The following is a 19,683-nucleotide window of genomic DNA, read 5'->3' as shown; positions in this document are numbered from 1 at the left end:
CATTTCTTTGTTCTATTAAACACAAAGAAAGATATTGGAAGAATGTAAGCAACTTAGATTTCTGTGGCACCATTGACTACAATTAAAATAGCAGTCAAAAGTCCTCCAGAACTGTTTATTTTCCTAAATTCAAAATATCAAATTTAATGTTCAACAGAACAAAAAAAAGATACAATAATTCTTCCTACGTTGGTAGTTAAGGGTGCATCAGAAATCTCATTTATACACATTTGGGACAACTTGAGGGTGAGTAAATTAATACAGAATTTTCATTTTTGGGTGAACTATCCCTTTAAACTAAAAGTGTAAAAATGAAGCGTGTTACTTCTCAAACAAGTCTTGAATACACACTTGGTATAAAGGCATCTACCAAATGGTAAACATGTAAATCATGAATATTTAAAACCATATGTATAATTATATACATATATAACATATATATATATATACATATAACATATATATGCATATTGATATCTTTATTGGCTTATACATGCGATGCAATGAAGCACCATGTACACGTAAACAGAAAAACTAAAATTGACATTCAGCCTCATTCATGGAACAAATAGAATCAATTTGTTTAAACAGTTTGGAAAAATTATTCTTGCATAAACTGTATTTTATGTAAGAATAATTGAATTAATGATTCACACAAAATTGTTCTGGTTGTTTTTCACAAATGAATCCCACTGACAGTACATTACAAAGTCAATTCAAATGACGCATTAAATAAAAACATGTCCTTCACAGAATGTGAATTTATAGCCAATAAAGTAAGACGTGTTCAGCAAAACCCCTCACTCACCACACATATAGATATATAACACGTAAATTTTACTTTCCAACATATCCGTTAAATCCACTGGCTTTAACCTCAAAAAGAGCATTGATTCAAAAATAAGCCCTTTCCATTTAATCATATACATTTGGATTCGTCAGCTTAACAAACATCCAAGTGTATGTGAATATTGGCTCGGCCGAGTGTCGTTTATTTGGCTTCTCTTTCCAATTTCTCTTTAATTTCTAACAGTCCATCTCTTCTGACCCCTGAGAGGCATGCTCCACCCACAGCTTCTGTTAACTTTTTGCATTTTACATTAGCAGCTTCCTGTCAGTCCATCGTAGCCCTTGCGGCAATTTTGCAATTATCACCAAAGGAGGTTATAGGCCAGTGGGTGAGCGGTCGTCACGGCAACAGTCAAGTTTACTTGGCATTCTCCAGCACAGTCTGACATCGTGGGCAGAGGCAGTCGGGCTCGTCTGATGTGTAGCGTCGACATCTCGGACAGCGTGAGAGAGAGGTGGGCATCGCGGCTATGCTGTATGCGCTCTCCTCTTGAATCATACCGCCTTGAGAACACACAGAGAAACAGTTACGACCAAAAACAAACCACCTGCTAAGAGTGGACAGTTCTGGTTTCTTACACAATAAATTAAGTCACGGATCTACAAATGTTAACGTCATCTTCATTTTAGTTTTCGGAGAAGAAAGCAAAGAGCATATTACCCTCCAGATTGATGAGGAACTTTCCGGAACTGGTCACCGTATCTGATGGTAAATCACGTGGCAGAGAGCTGGTCAGTGTGGTGCGTGAGGTCATCATGAGTTCAGTCAGCTGAGAGCAGGTGGAGGTGGGATCCTCTTGAAGAGACTATAGAAGAAAAACACTTTGCTTATTATCTTTTGTTTATTATTCAGTCAAAATAAAAATCTCATTTTCATATATTTATTATTATTATTTTAGAACTTTAATTATAGTCACGATTTACCTCCATGAGCTCAAAGAACAGGCCGGGCTCAATGGCAATGATGAGTTCATACTCGGCAGCGTTACATCCCGGAATTGATGACAGGAAGGAATCTCGCACAGCACACGCCCCCTCCACCGCTTCCTCCAATCCCGGTCGTCGCCACACAGAGCTGGTTTTTATCCAACCGCTGCGAAACAAAGTCTCCCCCTCTACAGAAACAAGAGAAGTAGTTGAAAATAAAATAACCCTTGAGCCACTTAAGAGTCTAAATGAATGTAAAATAATAGCAACATTTAATTTATCCGATGTAAAAAAAAGTGTACCGTCATGTCCGGTTGCATTTGAGTACACCTCCTCAGCCAGGTGAGGGAGGACAGGAGCGATAGACCGTGTCACTCCGTCCAGGATCTCTTCTAGAACCGTCTGACATGACCTTCGACCTATAGAGTCCTCAGCATCACAATATAATCTGAGAGAGAGAGTGAGGTTGGGGTAAATGTGTGGCTTAATTGTGTTTAAAGAACAGGAAAAAAGCCTGAAGTAAGTGTTTTGAAATTGACATAAAATATACAGAATTCTCCGGACGAAGTGTTACCTGTCTTTAATGATACTAAAGTAGAAGTTCGATAATTCTCTGGTGATGAAGGCTTGTAGCACTCGGATGGCACGACCGCTGTCAAACTCGCTGTAAGCATCGGTTACCTACAACACACAAACATTCTTTAATCCTGCGTGTATACACGAAATGTGATTATTTTTACATGTTTTATTTGCGATTTACTGTCATCCTGTGTACAGATATGGTCTTACCTTTATGCTGAACTCTCTGAGCTGGTGCAGCATATACTGATCTATGTAGTGCATTTGTTTGGGGTCCACAGCTTGAGAACGAGGATCAAAGCCCTGGAGGTTCCCCAGAAGAAACCTAAGAGTGTTTCTCAACTAGAGAGAGTAGACCAGTGGAGGGAAAAGGAGAGTCAACAAAACATGTACTCATGAATTTCATCTCGATCCGATTAGAGTTTTTTACCACCAATTTTTTTGTTCTTCAACCAGAATTGATTTGAGCAAATAATCAAATAAACACACCTTGTTTATGCTTTCTTTTGCTGAGTTTAGTGAGTTAGATCCGATCTGAATTTCAGAGAACACATTCGACTCGGCAACCCACCATCTCAGAACATCAGCACCGTACGGAGGAGAGACAGACAAGTCCTTGAATGAGTGAAACAGAGAAACAGATGAATACTACAAATGTATTAATGGTTTGGAAATTTACAATTCTGTATGTAATTAAACGCGGCCCTATATACATCATCTTGACCATTATATTACACATTAGATCATGTATTGATACATTTAACACTGGTCTGTCTTTTCTCACCTTCCCCCCATTAATAACAACATCTGGATCGATCACGTTCCCGATAGACTTTGACATTTTTTCTCCTTTTTCACTAACAGCAAAACCATGGACCACTAGCGCTCTAAAAACACACAGAAAGTGAATAAATGTTTGTGCATATGAATATGCTTTTGTATGTGCGCGTGTTAAATACACTTGTGTAACTCACCTGTAAGGAGCTTTATTCCGCACCGCCACACTGGTGAGCAGAGATGACTGGAACCACCCGCCGATCTGATCTTTCCCCTCAACGTACGAGTCTGCACGTGGGTCTGATTCTAAAAAACAGGCCGAGTTACGATCTTTCATTTAAACTGCACTAAACACACCACCTCAAGAGATCTCCGATGTGACAAAACACAGTGAACTCACCCGGTAGAACAGCGGCCCAAGAGACCCCACTGTCAAACCAGATATCCAGGACATCTTCACCCCGCACGTAATCTGACGCTGCACTCGCTTTACTCTAACAAGTACATGTATGATTTCATGATGTCATTTTATTTTACCCTTATTAAAACACTATATATCCTTTGTATAGTCTTAACTCTGTGGCTTAAATGCATAAACATACATTTTTAAGAACTTCCGGAGTGAGAAATGTTTCCACCGGCTCCGCCCACCAGCTGTCACTCCCTTTCTCAGAGAAAACTTGTGCGATGCGGGTCACAGAATGTCTGAGAGAGAGGGAAGGGATCTTAAACTTAGTTCTTTTAATAAGTGTGTTTGAGCAATTGAGTCAATACAAATGTAGTATGTACTTGTTTAAAAGTGGCTCTCCAGTCTCTTTATGGTAGAACACAGGGATGGGGACGCCCCAGCTCCTCTGACGAGAAATACACCAGTATGTCCTTCTGTCCAACATCGCCAACAAACTGGATCTCGCAGATTCTGGTATCACACGCACCTTCTGCAGAGCAGCCTATAAAAACACACACTCACTGTCAATAAGCCCATTTACTGCCACGAGTATAATGCTATGGCACTTTATAGTAGTCTTATGCATATTAATATGATACCTGTCATTTATTAAGATAAACAACTCATAGTCTCTGGAAATTTTTTAAATGTAACATAGTTGTCATCATCAAGTCATTTTTCTATTTTGAAACCGATTATAAACTTACACAGAATTATTTTTACTATCAATATTGCTCATATTCATAAACAATTTAAAACACTTTCTTGCTTAATAGCATTACGAATATAACGGTGACTTATTAATTTTATTTATTTTCACAATTGGTCTGACCAAGGTACATCATATGATAAATAGGAAAATCCAATAATACCATGTATTCTAAACTATTTATTATTTTATGTATTCCTAATGTCTTTCTAATATGCATTTATTAATTGTAAAGCTGCTGTGTATAAATTGTGGAATTATAGACATAAATCTGAATTGAGTTAACGCTTCACAATTTAAATAATATATTGTTGATTATTTTTACAGTAATAAGAAAGAAACTCTGCCTTATTCCAGATATCGGGTTTTTCCCACCAAATGTGGATTCTTTTAAATTGTTCCCGGAGGTTGTTTTATATTCTGTGATTTAAAGGTAGAATGGTTTCTTTGATCAGCGGCCATTTTAAAGATAAGATGAAGTTAATTACAAAAACAAACTATAACTGATAGATAACTTCTATACAGTGATTTTTAAGAAGAAGACATTTTAGAGTTGGCATGTTAGGTATTTGTGCTGGGGTTACAGGGCTAGTTTTGGGTAAATTTTGATTTCCCATTTGGCTGGTTTTGTTACACAGATCTGGCAACACTCACAGTCATGTTCTTGACATATTTGTGACATTCAACCAGTTGACTCTGACCTTAGCTTTGTCTTTAAGACTGGCAGTATTAATGAACCACTGTTTACTGGCTCGGATGACGACCGGCAGTTTGGTCCTCCAGTCATACGGGTAACTGTGGACACAATCTTCCTCTTTCACAACAGCTCCTGCTGCCTTCAGCATTGAGATCACTGTCACATACACACAAACACACCAAAGCATTATTAGTGATATAACATTTTAATCAATCTTAGAAACACATTCAGTTTTCTTACTCTCCCTCACCTGCTGCACTTCCTTCGGTCATCACAGACTTATTCTGCAGTTCTGCTCCGGCAAGTTCTGTAAACTTGCCCTCCTCATCAACCATGCACTCCTAAAAAGAGTAACATGGCATTTAAGATTATGTAAGCAACATATTCTTGCTATTCCAATAAACTGGCATGTGATTGGTCAATACAGGCTTCAATGACATACCACAGGCAGACTGAAGTGCGTGGCGACGCTGTAGTCCTCCATGCCATGGGCGGGAGCTGTGTGCACCAAACCCGTTCCTTTGGTCATGGTCACGTGATTAGCCGGCAACAAAGGCACTTCTTTTGAAGGATTTGTGGGATGCTGGCAAACTCCACCTTCAAGATCTGACCCTGGAGAAAGAGAGAAACTTAGAACAGTTTAAGTCAACTTGTAAAGCGTTTCAGGCCATTAACACCGGATCTACCTGCAAATGTGGCCAAGTTCTCCAGGTTGGTCCCCAGTATAGAAGCTAGGCTGCCGATGCGCTCTGTGGCCACTAGGAAGAGCTGCTCATTATCAGCTCTTTTCACTATAGAATATCTGAGGAAAAAAAGGTCAGATGATCATGCACATCAGATTACGTGCATCGTACAGATTCTAAGGAATGGGTGAGAGTAACTTTGTTTTGGGCATGTAGCAAACAGCTTGATTGGCTGGAATAGTCCATGGTTGAGTGGTCCATATAAGAGCAGACACCTGACCCAAACCTTCTGAAACACAGACACCTCCATCAGGAACTGCCAAGGTTATTTATATGCTGTACTTGTAAGAAATGTGTGTGTCACACACCTGCGTTTGGAGCGAGTTTGGGAGGTAGGCTGAGCAGAGGGAAAGTCACATACACGGCACGGCTCACATGTTCTGGATTATACTCCAGCTCTGCTTCGGCAAGTGCCGTCCTGGAAAGAGAGCACAAAAATACATCCTATATCCTGACATGAGCCATATGCCTAAATTAACAACTAAGAGTCCTTATGTGCGGAAACAGTGAACTTCTTTTACCTGGATGACGGTGACCAGAATACAGGTTTATAATCCTGATAAATGAAACCCTGTACAGACCAAATAGAGAAGAAGAGAAGTGAAATAAAATGTAAAAATGCTCAGATAAAAAGGTAAAAAATTACTTGGATTACTGGAACTGTAGTGTAAAAATATGTAAAATGTAAAACAGACTCAAAATGTATCAAATACACACGCTGCTTAGACGAAGCTGATAGACGCAGAACATGTGCATCATTCAAATTGGAGAAAACATGCATCAGAAAGAGACTCTCTCACCTTGGCGTGCATGTCCTGGAAAACGTTAAGCTGGACTGCTTCATATTTGCCATCAAAAGTGTAATAACAATTCTCCCAATCAGCCATGACACCCCAGCGCTGGAACGATGCACGCTGCCTAGATATGGCTCTCTCTGCAAACTCACGCGCTAAACAGACACGGACAATAACATAAACAGACAAGAAGTAATTGCAGACTGTGTTTTTTGTGCATTTATTCTAAAATAATCCTTGTATTCTATCTTTGAACTACTGACCTTTCTGTCTGATCTGCAGAGGGGTCAGCTCGCTGGTACCCATGTCTCCCAGTGCTTTGAGCTCTATGGGCAGCCCATGGCAGTCCCAGCCGGGAACGTAGTGCACCTGTCTGCCTCGCAGCATCTCAAAGCGATTCCGGATGTCTTTGAGAATCTGCAGGAAGGATTGACAGTTTATTTTGATTACATGGAGTTTAAGTGAGGGTTGTCCACGGATGTGACAAGGGGGTACCTTGTTTAGAGCATGACCCACGTGCGGGTCCCCGTTTGCATAGGGTGGTCCGTCGTGAAGACAGTACTCCTTCTTGGCCTTTCTCTCTCTCTGCCATGTGTACAGCTGATCGAAACCACATTTCTAGGAAGCACACAACAATTTACAAATAAAACCAAATATAAGACACGTATGTTGTTCACCCGGTGATCTTGGTGGTTTTGCAAGATCATATAAAACACTTATTCTTGCAATCCTATCACGCTTTATTTTGTAAGTGTTGTTTATGTCATAATGACAGAGTCCTAAAGTTTACACGAACATGCAGGTAAAGTGGGACGTTCCGGATATGAAATAACACAACAGAACCGTTCAGTACAGATCTTCAGTTTTAACAACCTCAACAATGACTCCGGCAGAGATCTGCTTCTCGATCTGACTCTGACGATCTTACCTGCTGGATCTGGATCTCTCGCTCCAGGAGGTTCGGCCCGTTCACTCTCATGGGGAAGTCAGTGCGGGGCAGCAGCACAGTATCCCGGTACTGGCCCGCAGAGTCTCCGGAACACAAACAGCGCGCTCCCCATCGTGCCACGCCGCCGAAACCTACTGCCGAACGCCGAAGCAGCAGCATGAGGAACTCTGACAGCTGAGCTTCCGACCAGGATGAGAGTTTGTTGTGGGATGTGACCTCCTCCGCAAGGGCGGAACTCTGGTTTTGGCTCCGGAACGATAAAAACGACGGACAACCACGAGAGCCTTGGAGGGACAAACGAAAACGCGTTTTTGAGATGTCGGTACTGTTTTCAAGCGCGAGAGAGCGCTACAGAAATATGTGTGACATGTCTACAGCATGTAAAGGGATAAAAACTGATGCTTTTTTACAAAACGTATTAAACTTAAATAATTAAGTAAAAAGACCGAGTATAGCTTTAAGTAGATGCTTTTTAGAAGAAAAAATGCAAATGGTGTGATTACATCTTTTTAATCAAATATTACGAAAAAACTTACCATGGTTTTTACGCAGTGGGTTAACTTGATTTTTAACGTTAGTATAAGTAATACTAGGTGTCATACAATGTTAAAAAAGATGATAACTATACTTTTTATCATATAACCAACTATGGTTAATTCATATATGGGCTATTTTAATGAACCACATTTGAAGAGGTGATATTTTAAGGGTTAACACATGTTAACACACTTAAAAGCCAGTTATGATCGATCAAAGAAAAATCTTGTTATATAAGTTTTACTAAGAAACGCTTTGTAATGTGTAATTCTCTTCTCATCATAAACACACGATTAGGCTTAATCTAAAAGTCCTTAAAGACGACGCTTTTTTATTCCCCTATGAACAAATGAAGGTCAGATTCATAGCATGTAAGAGCTAACGTTAGAGATAATACACAGATAAAGAAGACAGAGAATTTAACATTTTGTAAACATGGCTATATTTGAAGAACCTTTTAGAAAACTAGAATATGCGGGCAGATTCATTATTGGGGAATTTCCTTCTCTCCTCCCTACTTGTGGGCGGATGTTTTAGAAACACGTCACACGTCAATCATTAAGTATAAAACCCACCCTTTCAGCATCTTAGAGCACAGACTCCCAGTTCAACAGAAGACTTATCCTTAGGAGGAAAAGCAACTGATAAAATGAATTACATTTGGATCTTGTGTCTTGGGATGCTGATCATGACTCTACCATTTTCAGCTTCACAGGTAAGCACTGTGTATTTATTGTTTTTGCCTTAGATTCCGAGCCCTGGTCTGATAATATTGGACTGGTCTAGTCTTTCTCATTTTTGCAATAGGTCAAATAGCATTTATAACTGGAAAATGTAATTGATTTTCTTTATCCTTTGCCTTTATCCCTCAAACTGTCATGTTTGATGTAGGAAAAGAGCAATGATAGCAATAGATCAGAAACCTCATCATCATCTGCTTCTACGAATTCCAGTGCTGTGGGATTGGCTCATGGGTCTGTTGCCCTGTGTCTGCTGATCCCAACGGCCACCCTGGGCTTTCTCTACAATACACCTTAATCTGGATGGAAAAGTCTGCAAAATACACGGTGAAGACTGAAACAGTGGCAGAGATGACAATTCTTTCAAACATAAGATACAACATGGAGGATTGGACACTTGTAATGAAATTAAAATAATGAAAACCAAAGGTCCTTCAAACCGCATTCCCACCAAAACCACTGCACTGAACTTTTGTTGTGGTTTTGTTGGGCTCCTCTACTCAATAGCAATTCTTTTGAAAGTTTCTTTTTGAAAGTCTGTTTCTTAGAAGCCCGAACTTAAATCTGTTATCACCGCATTCATCAAAAATGTGTTTCTTTTTTAAAGTCGGTCTGAGAATTTATTAATTATTATATATATTATATTTGTATTATATATATATTAATTTGGTTTCTGTCATTATGCTATCTGTACATTAAACGTTACTGTGTGAACCTAATCAATGTCATTCAGCTGGTTATTAAGTTATTTATGGATTAGGATGAACTGGTAATTGTTACAATTAAAATGTGAAAGTATGACAAATATAGAGATAATAAAGACATTTTATAAACATATAAAGATATATTTGGAAATCCTGTTCTGCAAAATCAGTATTAGGAGAAGTTGGGTTGTGGTCGAGTGTTTCAGAAGCACTTGACGTCATATTTCAATCATTGACTAAGAAAACCCCGCCTGTCTGCATCACTGAGCAAGACTTGTGGTTCATTTAAAAACTTGTCTTTGGGAGGGAAAATCAGCTTTTAAAATGAATGCCATGTGGCTTGGGATGCTGATCATTACTTTACCATTTTCAGCTTGTAGGCATTTAGAATTTGTCACTTCTTAACTTAGATTTGTAGAAAAACAGATTGGTTAAGATTTTTTATTAAATAAGAAAACTTGCACTTCAAAAGGTTCTTTGATGCCATAGCATAGAATATCCTTTTGGTTCTGTAAAGAACCTTTAACATTCTGTTATACAGTATATCCTTTATATAATCTGAAGGACATTTTCTCGCCACAAAGTAATTTTTGTGAAACATAAAGGTTCTTATGATGTTCAAGGTTTTTTATAGAACCATTTAGACAAAAAAAGCTTCTTCTATGTCATCGTGAAGCACCTTTATTTTTAATAGTGTAACCCACAAGCGTCATGTGGAAACATCTAACTGGTTTCGTTACACCAGATAAAAAGTTACTTGAGGTAACAACTGCACATTTTACCATGGAACAGAATATATGAATGCTACACAATTCATTGTATACTTTACAATATTACACTGTAATATGACTTCTGCCCTTTCTGTGACATCATGCATATGTAGGATGACATTAACTCAAACAATACTGCTTCAACCCTTGACAAAAAAGATGAATCTTCCAGCACTGCAGGATTGGTCCTGTGCCCGCCACACTGTGTCTGCTGATCCCAGCACCATGCTCATTCTTCATCCATGGGAGATCTTGAACAAAATTGAGAAAGTTTGCCATAGACGATGAAGACTGAGACATGAACAAACTTAACAGCAAATGAGACTTTCTTTTCATCCTAAAATGGGATGTAGAGGAGTGAAACACATGCGACGCTTAATTTGTTAAAAGACATTTGAAAAAACATTTTTTAGACTATTGTTCTGGCGAGTTTTCAGGAACTTCCAACCAGTGCTCCAGAGCAAACTAAAGTTTCATATGAGCAACATGTTTTACAATATACAGTATTCCAGATTCTGAAAAGACATTTTTGTAAACCATATTTTATAATACGAACCTTGCCCATTTACAAAATTTTTGTAATGATTGTGAAAAACATTATTGGTTATTATTAAGAATGTGTTGATATGCACAATAAAAGCTGGTGGTTGTGTACACCTGTATGCCATCTTTTACTATGAAGTAATGTCTGTTTTTGTAACTGAGTAATAATAGTTTAGCATCAAAGAGTTTGCTTTAAGAAATCTTTTCTCTTTCTACCGTATCTAGTTATCCACAACAAACTGAGAATCCCTCTCCACACACACGTCACAAAATCATGTCAGCCTTATGCCATCCTTCCCATTAGAACTTCAAGTTGCCAACAATCACCTGAAAAAAGTTGCCATTTTCCAACGGTCCAACCGCCACCTCCTGTATCTCTGAAACAGATGTTTCCTGCATAGTTCTCTCTAAATTTGCATGACTTTCTCAATCAAAAGATCTCACATTTATTCATGTTTTCTCATTTTTCTAACCATCTCTCCAAAGACATGCAATTTATTATTTTATTCAAATAAACACTATCGTGTTTTTCAAGCCATTCTCCTTATAGCAATGCCAAGAAAATGGTAGAGTAAAGAACATGAGGTCACATTTGAAGAATTGACCTCTTTTTGCCGCTAATGCATAACCACTTGTGATATGTGTGATATTTAGAATCACAAGTGAAGGACACTTTTATTTGAAAACAGGCTTCAATTCACCTCTAAACTGTGATTTCCATTTGAGATGTTTGGTCAATAAATGTGAGGCTCTTATCTCTGCTGCTTTAATGACCAAGCTTAGTTTCAAGAAGATGCAACTGTCTGGATCATTAAGCTCAGGGCCCTAGAGGCAAAACTGTGACTGTAACTGTGAATTGAATGACTGGTGTTTAAAATGTACAGTAAACATCACACAGGTCTGCTGCACATGAACAATTGAGGATGTGCGATATTTCGCAGTGCATTTGACCCCTGAATTGATCATTCAGAAGAGATATTAAATCAAACAGTAATGAGCTGATTTACATCAATGCATCTAAAAGTAAAGAATGGTTGTTAGAAGGTAAAATGCAGATTATTAATGCAATACTATGGAAGCATATATGTATGATTTTCAATATCCAATGTCTAGTAACATTGTTACAACATTACATAAAAATTAACAAAAAAGTAATATATAGACTTTGCTCTTACTGGGCTCTCTGATTCTAAAAGACTCCACAAGGGAATATCAAGGCAAACTTGAATCGACAGGATCAGAATAATATGGGTGTTTTGTCCCTGAGATCAGAAGCTACACTATATACATTACACCTCACATACCAGTATGATCCCCGTGTGCCTTGAAGCTATCATTCAGTCTTTATTGGAAACATCTCAATCACTCTTTGTTTTAGTGTTTGCTTGTACAGCCAAAAATAGGTTCCTTGTCTGTTTCCTTTACTTGGACTTTTTCTTAATATGGCCAAAACCTTCAAACAAAATAAGTATAGGACTATTAGAATAATAAAATCCTACAGGTGCATGCACATAAATAAAACAACCAAATCACACAAAATAACATAAATTGAATTGAATTGAAGTGGAACGGTGCAAAGAAAGGTCCAGTGTTTAAAATGATGTGCCGTCTAATGGTAAGGTGGCCAATTGCAACTAAAGGCTCGATCCAACCCCCTTCCTTTCGAAGTACTAGTGGCTGACACAGAACTAAGATGTCATTATTGCTTTCTTACCGAAGTAGATAACATATTTTCGAAACGCATTCTGCTTTGTCTGTTTATTGCAGGGGTGTCCAATGTTGGTCCTGGAGGGCCACAGTCCTGCAGAGTTTAAACTAACTAAACTTTGCTAAACCTAAAAAGCTAAACTTTGCAGGACACAGGACCTCCTGGACTGACTTTGGACACCCCTGGTTTAGGGCTACTGTAGATATAACATGGTGAATTCCATCCAAGGGGACCCGCAGTGGTGCTTGAATATAGAAATAGCTCATTCTAAGGTAATAAAAACATAATGCTTTACGATGTAAGGTCTTTAACAAGAGCCTCTCAAGCTCCATGAAGGTGTCAACGTAGTGGTCTGTGGTTTTATTCAGCCCTATTACATGAACCCACAGCAAGACTCATATCACTCTGCTGTCAGATTTGTCACTGTAGATATTCATATCTTTCTACATTCAATCAACTCCACTCACATCACAGAATACCAAAATTACACCTCGCCATTTATTTTTTGTAATCTGATGTCCAAAAATGATCCTGTCAGTTTATTTCTCTCTATTCCTGACCCGACATGAACAGCTGTGAGTCCATTCTACGATCGTTCATATGTTTACTTATTTGAGACCATCTTCATGTTTTATACCGAAGGACAAAGTGGACTACACATACAGATGGTATTGAGAAACGTGGGCTGTGAAAAGGCTGGACTTTGTGTTAATAATATTATTAGCCCACTGACAACTCAACAATTTTTGCAGATTTCCAAAGAACTGAAAGAGCTCACTACCTTAGATGTACTTTGTCATTAATAAAGCAGGCAAACATTTTTTAAAGTCCTTGAAATATACATTTAAGTATATTATTTAACAAAAATAGTGTAGTATTGTGTAAGAATTAGTTAAATCTAAATTTGCATGTTATTGCTCCTAATTATATAATAATTAATTATTAATTTACAAAGTAAGATTCTTTCCCTATATGCACAAATGTTTATGTGGAATAATTGGCACTCATTTTTTATCTATAATTTTGTGCGAGTTTTTAAACACCCAGCACAGACTTATCCATCGCATCATCCCGAAACCATAATGAATGTAACCATGACTACACATGTGCTCCCACATTATGTGTATTAAAGGGTTAGTTCACCCAAAAATATAAATTCTGTCATTTACTCACCCTCAAGTTGTTCCAAACCTGGATACATTCCTTTGTTCTGCTAAACCCAATGGAAGATATTTGGAAGATTGGTCAGTAACCAAGCATATCATCCCCATTTTACTGCCATAGTAGAGAAAATAAATACCATGCGAGTCAATAGTGGATGATATCTTTTGGGTTACTGATATTCTTCAAAATATATTCTGTTGCGTTTTGTAAAACAAACAGATTCAAACAGGTTTAGAACAATCTGATGGTGTGTAAATGATAGAATTTTCAAATCACTTTAAGATCACGTCTGACAGTTCTGATGTCATTCAAAGCAGAACTTCCATGTTATATAGCACCGCACTTACATTCACAGGCAAGATAAGTTTCTAATGTGTGTGTTTCATTATACTGTAAATCTGTCAATATGGTTAGGATAAAAAATGTCATGGAAAACAGTACACATGGTTTCAACTATTAACACTCCAGAGGGAGAAAGGTTTAGCATGTATTGCATAATCTGTCAAATCTACAACTCATTTAACAGTTTTTTTACCAGATGTATACATAGATCATCTGAGATATACATGACACCCTTAATGGTGTTGGACGTCTCAACAGAACAACTGTTTTGTACTCAAACACAGATCTAATCAGATTCCGATGAACCACTGACTTGCAAGACCCAGCATGGACTCTTAAAGCGAATATAAATGTAAAATGTAAGCAGTTAGTTTTTTGAACAAAGGAATCATATGACTTCAGTAGACCCCACTGGTGGGGCTTCTTTTGAAAACAGAAACATTCCCAGTATTTTATTGGTGTTCAAAGGTATCTGCCCTAATTATTCATGACCATTAATACATACTCCTTTTTAGGGATGGATGTCTTTATTTTAAGAATCATGATTAAAGAACATCTTGTCTGTAGGAGGGTGAATGGCAACACCATTCGTCGGAAACAGGATGTCTGCACGGTTCTACAAGAGAGGATACAATGTTCAGCAAACTGTGTGGTTTTAAACGTGTTGGTGTAGTGCTAGATATGTAAACTACCGCTTTTTTTACAGAACTGAAAAGTGTCGTGGAGAACTATAACATTCACTTTGACTACAAATGTCTATGTTGTCAGACATCATGTTGACACCAACATTTTAATACAAGAGCACTTTAAGCAAAGGGATGAGTATTTGCAGCAAGCTTTTGATTCTATATCAGGCTGATATCATAGATATTCTATTGCAATTCTTCTGTCTTTTTGTGTCTTGTTGGTCAGAACTGTGGTCGAAATGCTTCCCTTGGTTCTTGTGGTTTTGCTGCAAACATACTCTGCAAACTCACCTCACAGATGAGCTCTGTATCCAGTATGCTCTGTATGCATTCTTTTTTGTGGACAGTTTAACTAAGAAAGTTCACTCAAAATAAAAAGTATATTATTATTTATTTACCCTCATGTGATTCAACAACTGAAACGCAAAAGAAAATATTGTGAGAAATGTTCCAGTTTTTTTGTGTCCAAACAATGGAAGACAAAGGGTTCCGTGGTTGTTTGGTTGCCAACGTTCTTCAAAATATTTTCTTTTGTGTTGCACAGATGAAAAGAGTCACTGATTCTTTAAATACTGGTAAAAAGTATTTATTCATTAGCTTTAGTCCCTCTTCATCTTGAATCTTCTGTTTCAGTGTGGTTATAATCCTGTTATATGTGTCCCTTCCCTGAATGATCTCTCCACCTCTCTCTCTCATTTGAGTCTCCATGGAAACGTATCATTGGAAAGTTAACTTGTTGCTCCAGCCAGTGTGCTACTGTCAACAACTTCCAGTCTTGTAGTGTTTGACCAATCAGCTGCAGGCTGATGGGAAGACCTCTGTGTGATATACCTGCTGGCAGGGTGATGGCAGGCAAACCTGTGGCACAGGGAGGGTAAAAATCACAGATTTGAGTCATATTTGAAGGTTAAGAAGAATCTTGTGAAACAATAATGCACTCAAAAATGCTAAGTTTCATTTTTATAAAACTCAGACAGGGTGAGTTTGTTGTACTGTTGTCCTCAGAAGTCATTCATTTGGGAGCGGTCACATGTCCTTTACTTTGGTAGTAAACACTGACATCAGTACAGTTTAATTGACCTGTTTAGACCTCTATGGAAACGTTATTTCCTTTTAGGAAAAGAAAGAGTATGAAATTCATTTCCGGTGCATACTCTACCTGCCATGTTCACAGGCTGGGTAAAGATGTCATCCTGAGTACTCCGTGTTCTGTTGTCTTCCTGTATAAAGTCGGAGTAGCGTGCAGCATCGCTCAGTGTCGTGGGTGTAAGGAGAACATCTACACCTGAGCTAAACACACGCTTGAAATCTTCAGCGATGAGACGCCGGATCTTCTGAGCCTTCACAAAGTAACGTTCATAGTTCCTGTGAAAAAAAGAAGTGAAATCTGCAGCACAAAACAACTTCAGAGATTGATAATATAGTACTTTTCACCCTTCCTGACACAAAACGTAAACTTGAAGTTACAGCAACGTCTCTATTTTCAGATAAAAAAAATAAGATGAAATCATTTTAATAGTTTAGATAATTGTGATGTTTGACTATTAGTTTTTTACATATGATAATATATGGGTAGTTGCCGAATACATCATACATGTGTCATGGTGTGACAAACTGTTAATATAACATTGCTATTAAGTTATTCATATTTTTATATATCATATTAAAAAAACAGTGTCTACCCCCGATGTGGTCAAGCGCGCCACGATAATAGACTATAGAATACATTAGAACCTTTTAGTATTACAATTTTTGTCCACATTGGATGTGGTTGCGTCCAGTGTAGAGAGATCAATCTTCATTTTTTGTTTGTTTTTGTTGTCACCATGACACATTAGCATAATAGTGTGTCTACTACCCATTTATTGTATAATGCATTATGTATAAGTGGCAGAAACCCTTACGAAACACAAATATACTGGAAAATATTATTAAATATATTAAATAAAACATTCCCATATATTGGAACCAAGTGATTGCTTATTTTGTTCAAATTATGAAAATGGGCAATTTCTTATGTATTATTTGATATATTGTAATACATTAACAATGTATTATTCTATACATTTTTTTATATTATATATTCCTATTTATATATAGGAAAATACATTTTCTTCACGCAAGAAAATGCAATTTGTGCACTTTTTATGTAAACAGTAAACAATTTATGTAAACAAAATTTTGTGCATAAATAGGAGGCAATAAAAAACTAAAAATGAGTTAAAAGTGATCTGAGAGAACATTAGTTGTCTTTCGAAAGACACGCACTGTTTCAGAAGAAAGTAGTTCCCTGACAGGGCTCTTCTGCGGACCACATTGTTAAAGCCTTCATGTCTAGTACTGGCATACATGGCATCTGTGGAGCTGTCAACGGCACTGCGATGACCTAAGTAGATAAAATGCATATTTTGTTCATTTTGCTTTCATGTACATGTTATTTGATGTAACCATTAGGTTTTATGGTGTACCGTATTCAAGTCCGTCAAACCGTGCCATGTTAGATGCCACCTCACAGCAACACAGAACGTGATAACAGACAATGGAGTGTTGTGTGTGTGGAAGGGAAACCTCTCGCACCCGCGCCCCCGCCTTTTCAAACATGTCCGCAACACGACTCCACTGGGCCAGAGTTTCTTTAGAAAGGTCTGGGGCGTGATACTCCTAATACACAGAAACTCTATTATAACAACGCACAAACTGTTAACTGATAGTTTAAAGCAAATATTTTTTTGTCTGTCTGAATTTTACCTTTGGTAAGCCGACACATATGTCTCGAATATCAAATTCTTCGGGAATGCTGTTTGGGGTGCTATGTGCCTGGACTGTTGTTGAGTCCTTCTCATCTTGTCCTTGTAAAATCCCTAAAACACCAAACCAGTAGAAAACATAAGAAGATATTTTGAAGAAAGTTGATAACCGAACAGCACTGGCCCCTATTGACTTCTATTGTATGGACACAAAACCAGTGAATGGGGGCCAACAAAATCTTCAAAATATCTTTGTGTTCTTCAAAAATCAGAAGAAAGAAAGTCATACAGGTCAGAACACTGACAGAATATTTTTTTTAGGGGCGAACTATCACTTTAAATTAAAATTAAACAACTTTGTTAAAGAACACATTTGAATGATTGACACTTATCATACTTAAGACTACGGCAGCATCATGAACACTCCTAGTCAAAATTCCAGGCACATCCATTGAGTTGACCAGAGGGATGAGCCCATGACGGGAGACCAGGCCGTACGTGGGCTTCAAAGCCACGACACCACACAGAGAACCAGGGTTTCGTGTAGATCCTCCCGTATCTGACCCCAACGCTCTAAGAGAAAAGAACTATATCAGATATACATTCCCACATAATATTTGAAACCTAAAAGAAATCAAATAAACATCTATCTGTTTCAGTACCTGAAAGTTTAAAATAACCACTTCTGTTGAAAAAAACAATTCTATATTTTTAAACAGTTGTACTAACACGAAGAGTCTATATTCATAAAAAACGGATCAAGCTAAATTTGGAATAAAAAATTGACACTGACATTGACATTTGACATTGACATTTTAGACTCACAGGAAGGAGCTGAGAGATGCAACCGCAGCAGCACTTCCTCCTGAACTTCCTCCAGCGATAACCCAATCAGAATCTGGATCTCCTCTACTCTGTTCACGGTATGACGCTGCATAGCTCCAGGGGTTCCGAACAGGGCCGAAGGCCCCATCTGTACTGCCGGAACTTGAGAAAGAATGAAAAATCGAATAGCATAACCTAATCATTTAAAAATGTGTCATTTATGCTTTTCTATCCAGTATGTGGATGTGTGTTTGCACATTTACCCCATTGCAAACTCGTCTAGATTATTTTTCCCAATGAGAACTGCACCCTGATCCAAAAGCTTCTGCACAACTGTAGCATTGAAGGGAGGCACATAACCTACAATTGGAAAAGTAATGTGAACTATTTAGAAATATATCACATAGTAAGACAAGAATCAGTCTTGTGGTATCGATTGGCTTACCTTTAAGCATGTGTGAAGCACAAGTGGTCTCTATATTCTCTGTGCAGAAGTTATCTTTCACAGAGAAGGGAATGCCATCAAGAGAACCAAGAGGTTTACCTTACATAACAAAAGCATAGAAGTCATTATTATTCAGCCGAAAAGCATATATTTTATTGACTGACACACACACACACACCAGTGCGCAGCCTGTCATCTGCTCTCTGTGCTTGCTCCATGGCTTGCTCCTCCGTGATGGTGATATAAGCATTCAGGAACCTCGTCCTCTGTATTTGATTGATGCATTTCCTGCAAAGTTCAGTGGCAGATAGCCTGCCCTCCTTCAGTGCCTGGGACACCTGCAGAACACAGGAAAGAAAAAACAATAGAAATGTTTTTCATTACAAACACGATTAAAAATCAGCAGTTTCACATTTTAACATTACAATATTATTTTATGAAGTGTGTTTTGGGCCTCATTCTAGTAGGATTTCATTGTGTTGTTTCGGTTCCCATTATTTACATCTTATTACCACATAGACCAATATGGCTTACATTTAAAATAACAGAATTTATCAAAAAATAACATTGATACGTTAGAATGAATTAAATGTAATGTTTTCACCAGAAAGGTTGTTAGTTGACATTGTTTTATATTGAAAATAACACGTGTGAGATTAGAAGAAAGGGATTTAACTGCTCGTGCCATACAATAAGTCTGAAAATTTAAGTGATAAATGTCATAAAACATAGACGACAAAACAGAACACGTTATGTAAAACGTCGCACAGACACTGCAGAAGTTTAAGTTAATTCTGATCTAAAATAGGATGTGTCAATTTATTTAAAATTACAGTAAAAACAGACCTCTCTGATGGACAAGCCGAGCATCGCTGCAGCTGCGTGGAGGCTGACATGACAGTTTCTGTTGACCTCGGTGACGTCCTTTCATCTCCGCGATGTGATTGGTTATTCGCGTAGCGTTCCGGTCTGTGATTGGTTCGACCCGTCATGTGAAAGT

At 37.9% G+C, this 19,683-nt stretch overlaps 2 protein-coding genes and 1 long non-coding RNA gene across 3 annotated transcripts; 1 reads left to right on the top strand and 2 right to left on the bottom strand.

Annotated features, from left to right (window-relative positions):
* Positions 1 to 462: 462 nt before the first annotated feature.
* Positions 463 to 7,714, bottom strand: iars2 (isoleucyl-tRNA synthetase 2, mitochondrial). The gene is made up of 23 exons (XM_056768803.1): positions 7,452 to 7,714; positions 7,019 to 7,141; positions 6,787 to 6,940; positions 6,530 to 6,678; positions 6,251 to 6,300; positions 6,038 to 6,147; positions 5,868 to 5,958; positions 5,673 to 5,788; positions 5,429 to 5,598; positions 5,237 to 5,327; positions 4,991 to 5,142; positions 3,922 to 4,082; positions 3,735 to 3,837; positions 3,533 to 3,626; positions 3,330 to 3,438; positions 3,140 to 3,242; positions 2,845 to 2,970; positions 2,566 to 2,697; positions 2,351 to 2,457; positions 2,079 to 2,224; positions 1,774 to 1,964; positions 1,511 to 1,655; positions 463 to 1,353 (listed from the first exon to the last, which is right to left on the bottom strand). The coding sequence occupies exons 1-23, from the start codon at positions 7,629 to 7,631 to the stop codon at positions 1,208 to 1,210; spliced, it is 2,949 nt and encodes a 982-aa protein (XP_056624781.1). The 5' UTR covers positions 7,632 to 7,714; the 3' UTR covers positions 463 to 1,207.
* A 484-nt stretch (positions 7,715 to 8,198) lies between these two features.
* LOC130437100 (uncharacterized) lies at positions 8,199 to 9,468 on the top strand. The gene is made up of 2 exons (XR_008909136.1): positions 8,199 to 8,724; positions 8,901 to 9,468. It is a non-coding gene; the product is annotated as an uncharacterized LOC130437100 (long non-coding RNA).
* A 5,768-nt stretch (positions 9,469 to 15,236) lies between these two features.
* On the bottom strand, positions 15,237 to 19,606 carry qrsl1 (glutaminyl-tRNA amidotransferase subunit QRSL1). The gene is made up of 11 exons (XM_056767895.1): positions 19,530 to 19,606; positions 18,862 to 19,021; positions 18,684 to 18,782; positions 18,502 to 18,598; positions 18,239 to 18,400; positions 17,811 to 17,986; positions 17,415 to 17,527; positions 17,135 to 17,327; positions 16,935 to 17,052; positions 15,826 to 16,031; positions 15,237 to 15,524 (listed from the first exon to the last, which is right to left on the bottom strand). Exons 1-11 carry the CDS (start codon positions 19,551 to 19,553, stop codon positions 15,316 to 15,318), a joined length of 1,557 nt encoding a protein of 518 aa, XP_056623873.1. The 5' UTR covers positions 19,554 to 19,606; the 3' UTR covers positions 15,237 to 15,315.
* Positions 19,607 to 19,683: the final 77 nt, after the last annotated feature.

Source organism: Triplophysa dalaica, chromosome 15 (genome assembly GCF_015846415.1).
Source record: "Triplophysa dalaica isolate WHDGS20190420 chromosome 15, ASM1584641v1, whole genome shotgun sequence".
NCBI classification, from domain to species: domain Eukaryota; kingdom Metazoa; phylum Chordata; class Actinopteri; order Cypriniformes; family Nemacheilidae; genus Triplophysa; species Triplophysa dalaica.
Note: the sequence above shows the minus strand (reverse complement) of the source record. Positions and strands in the feature narration are given on the sequence as shown.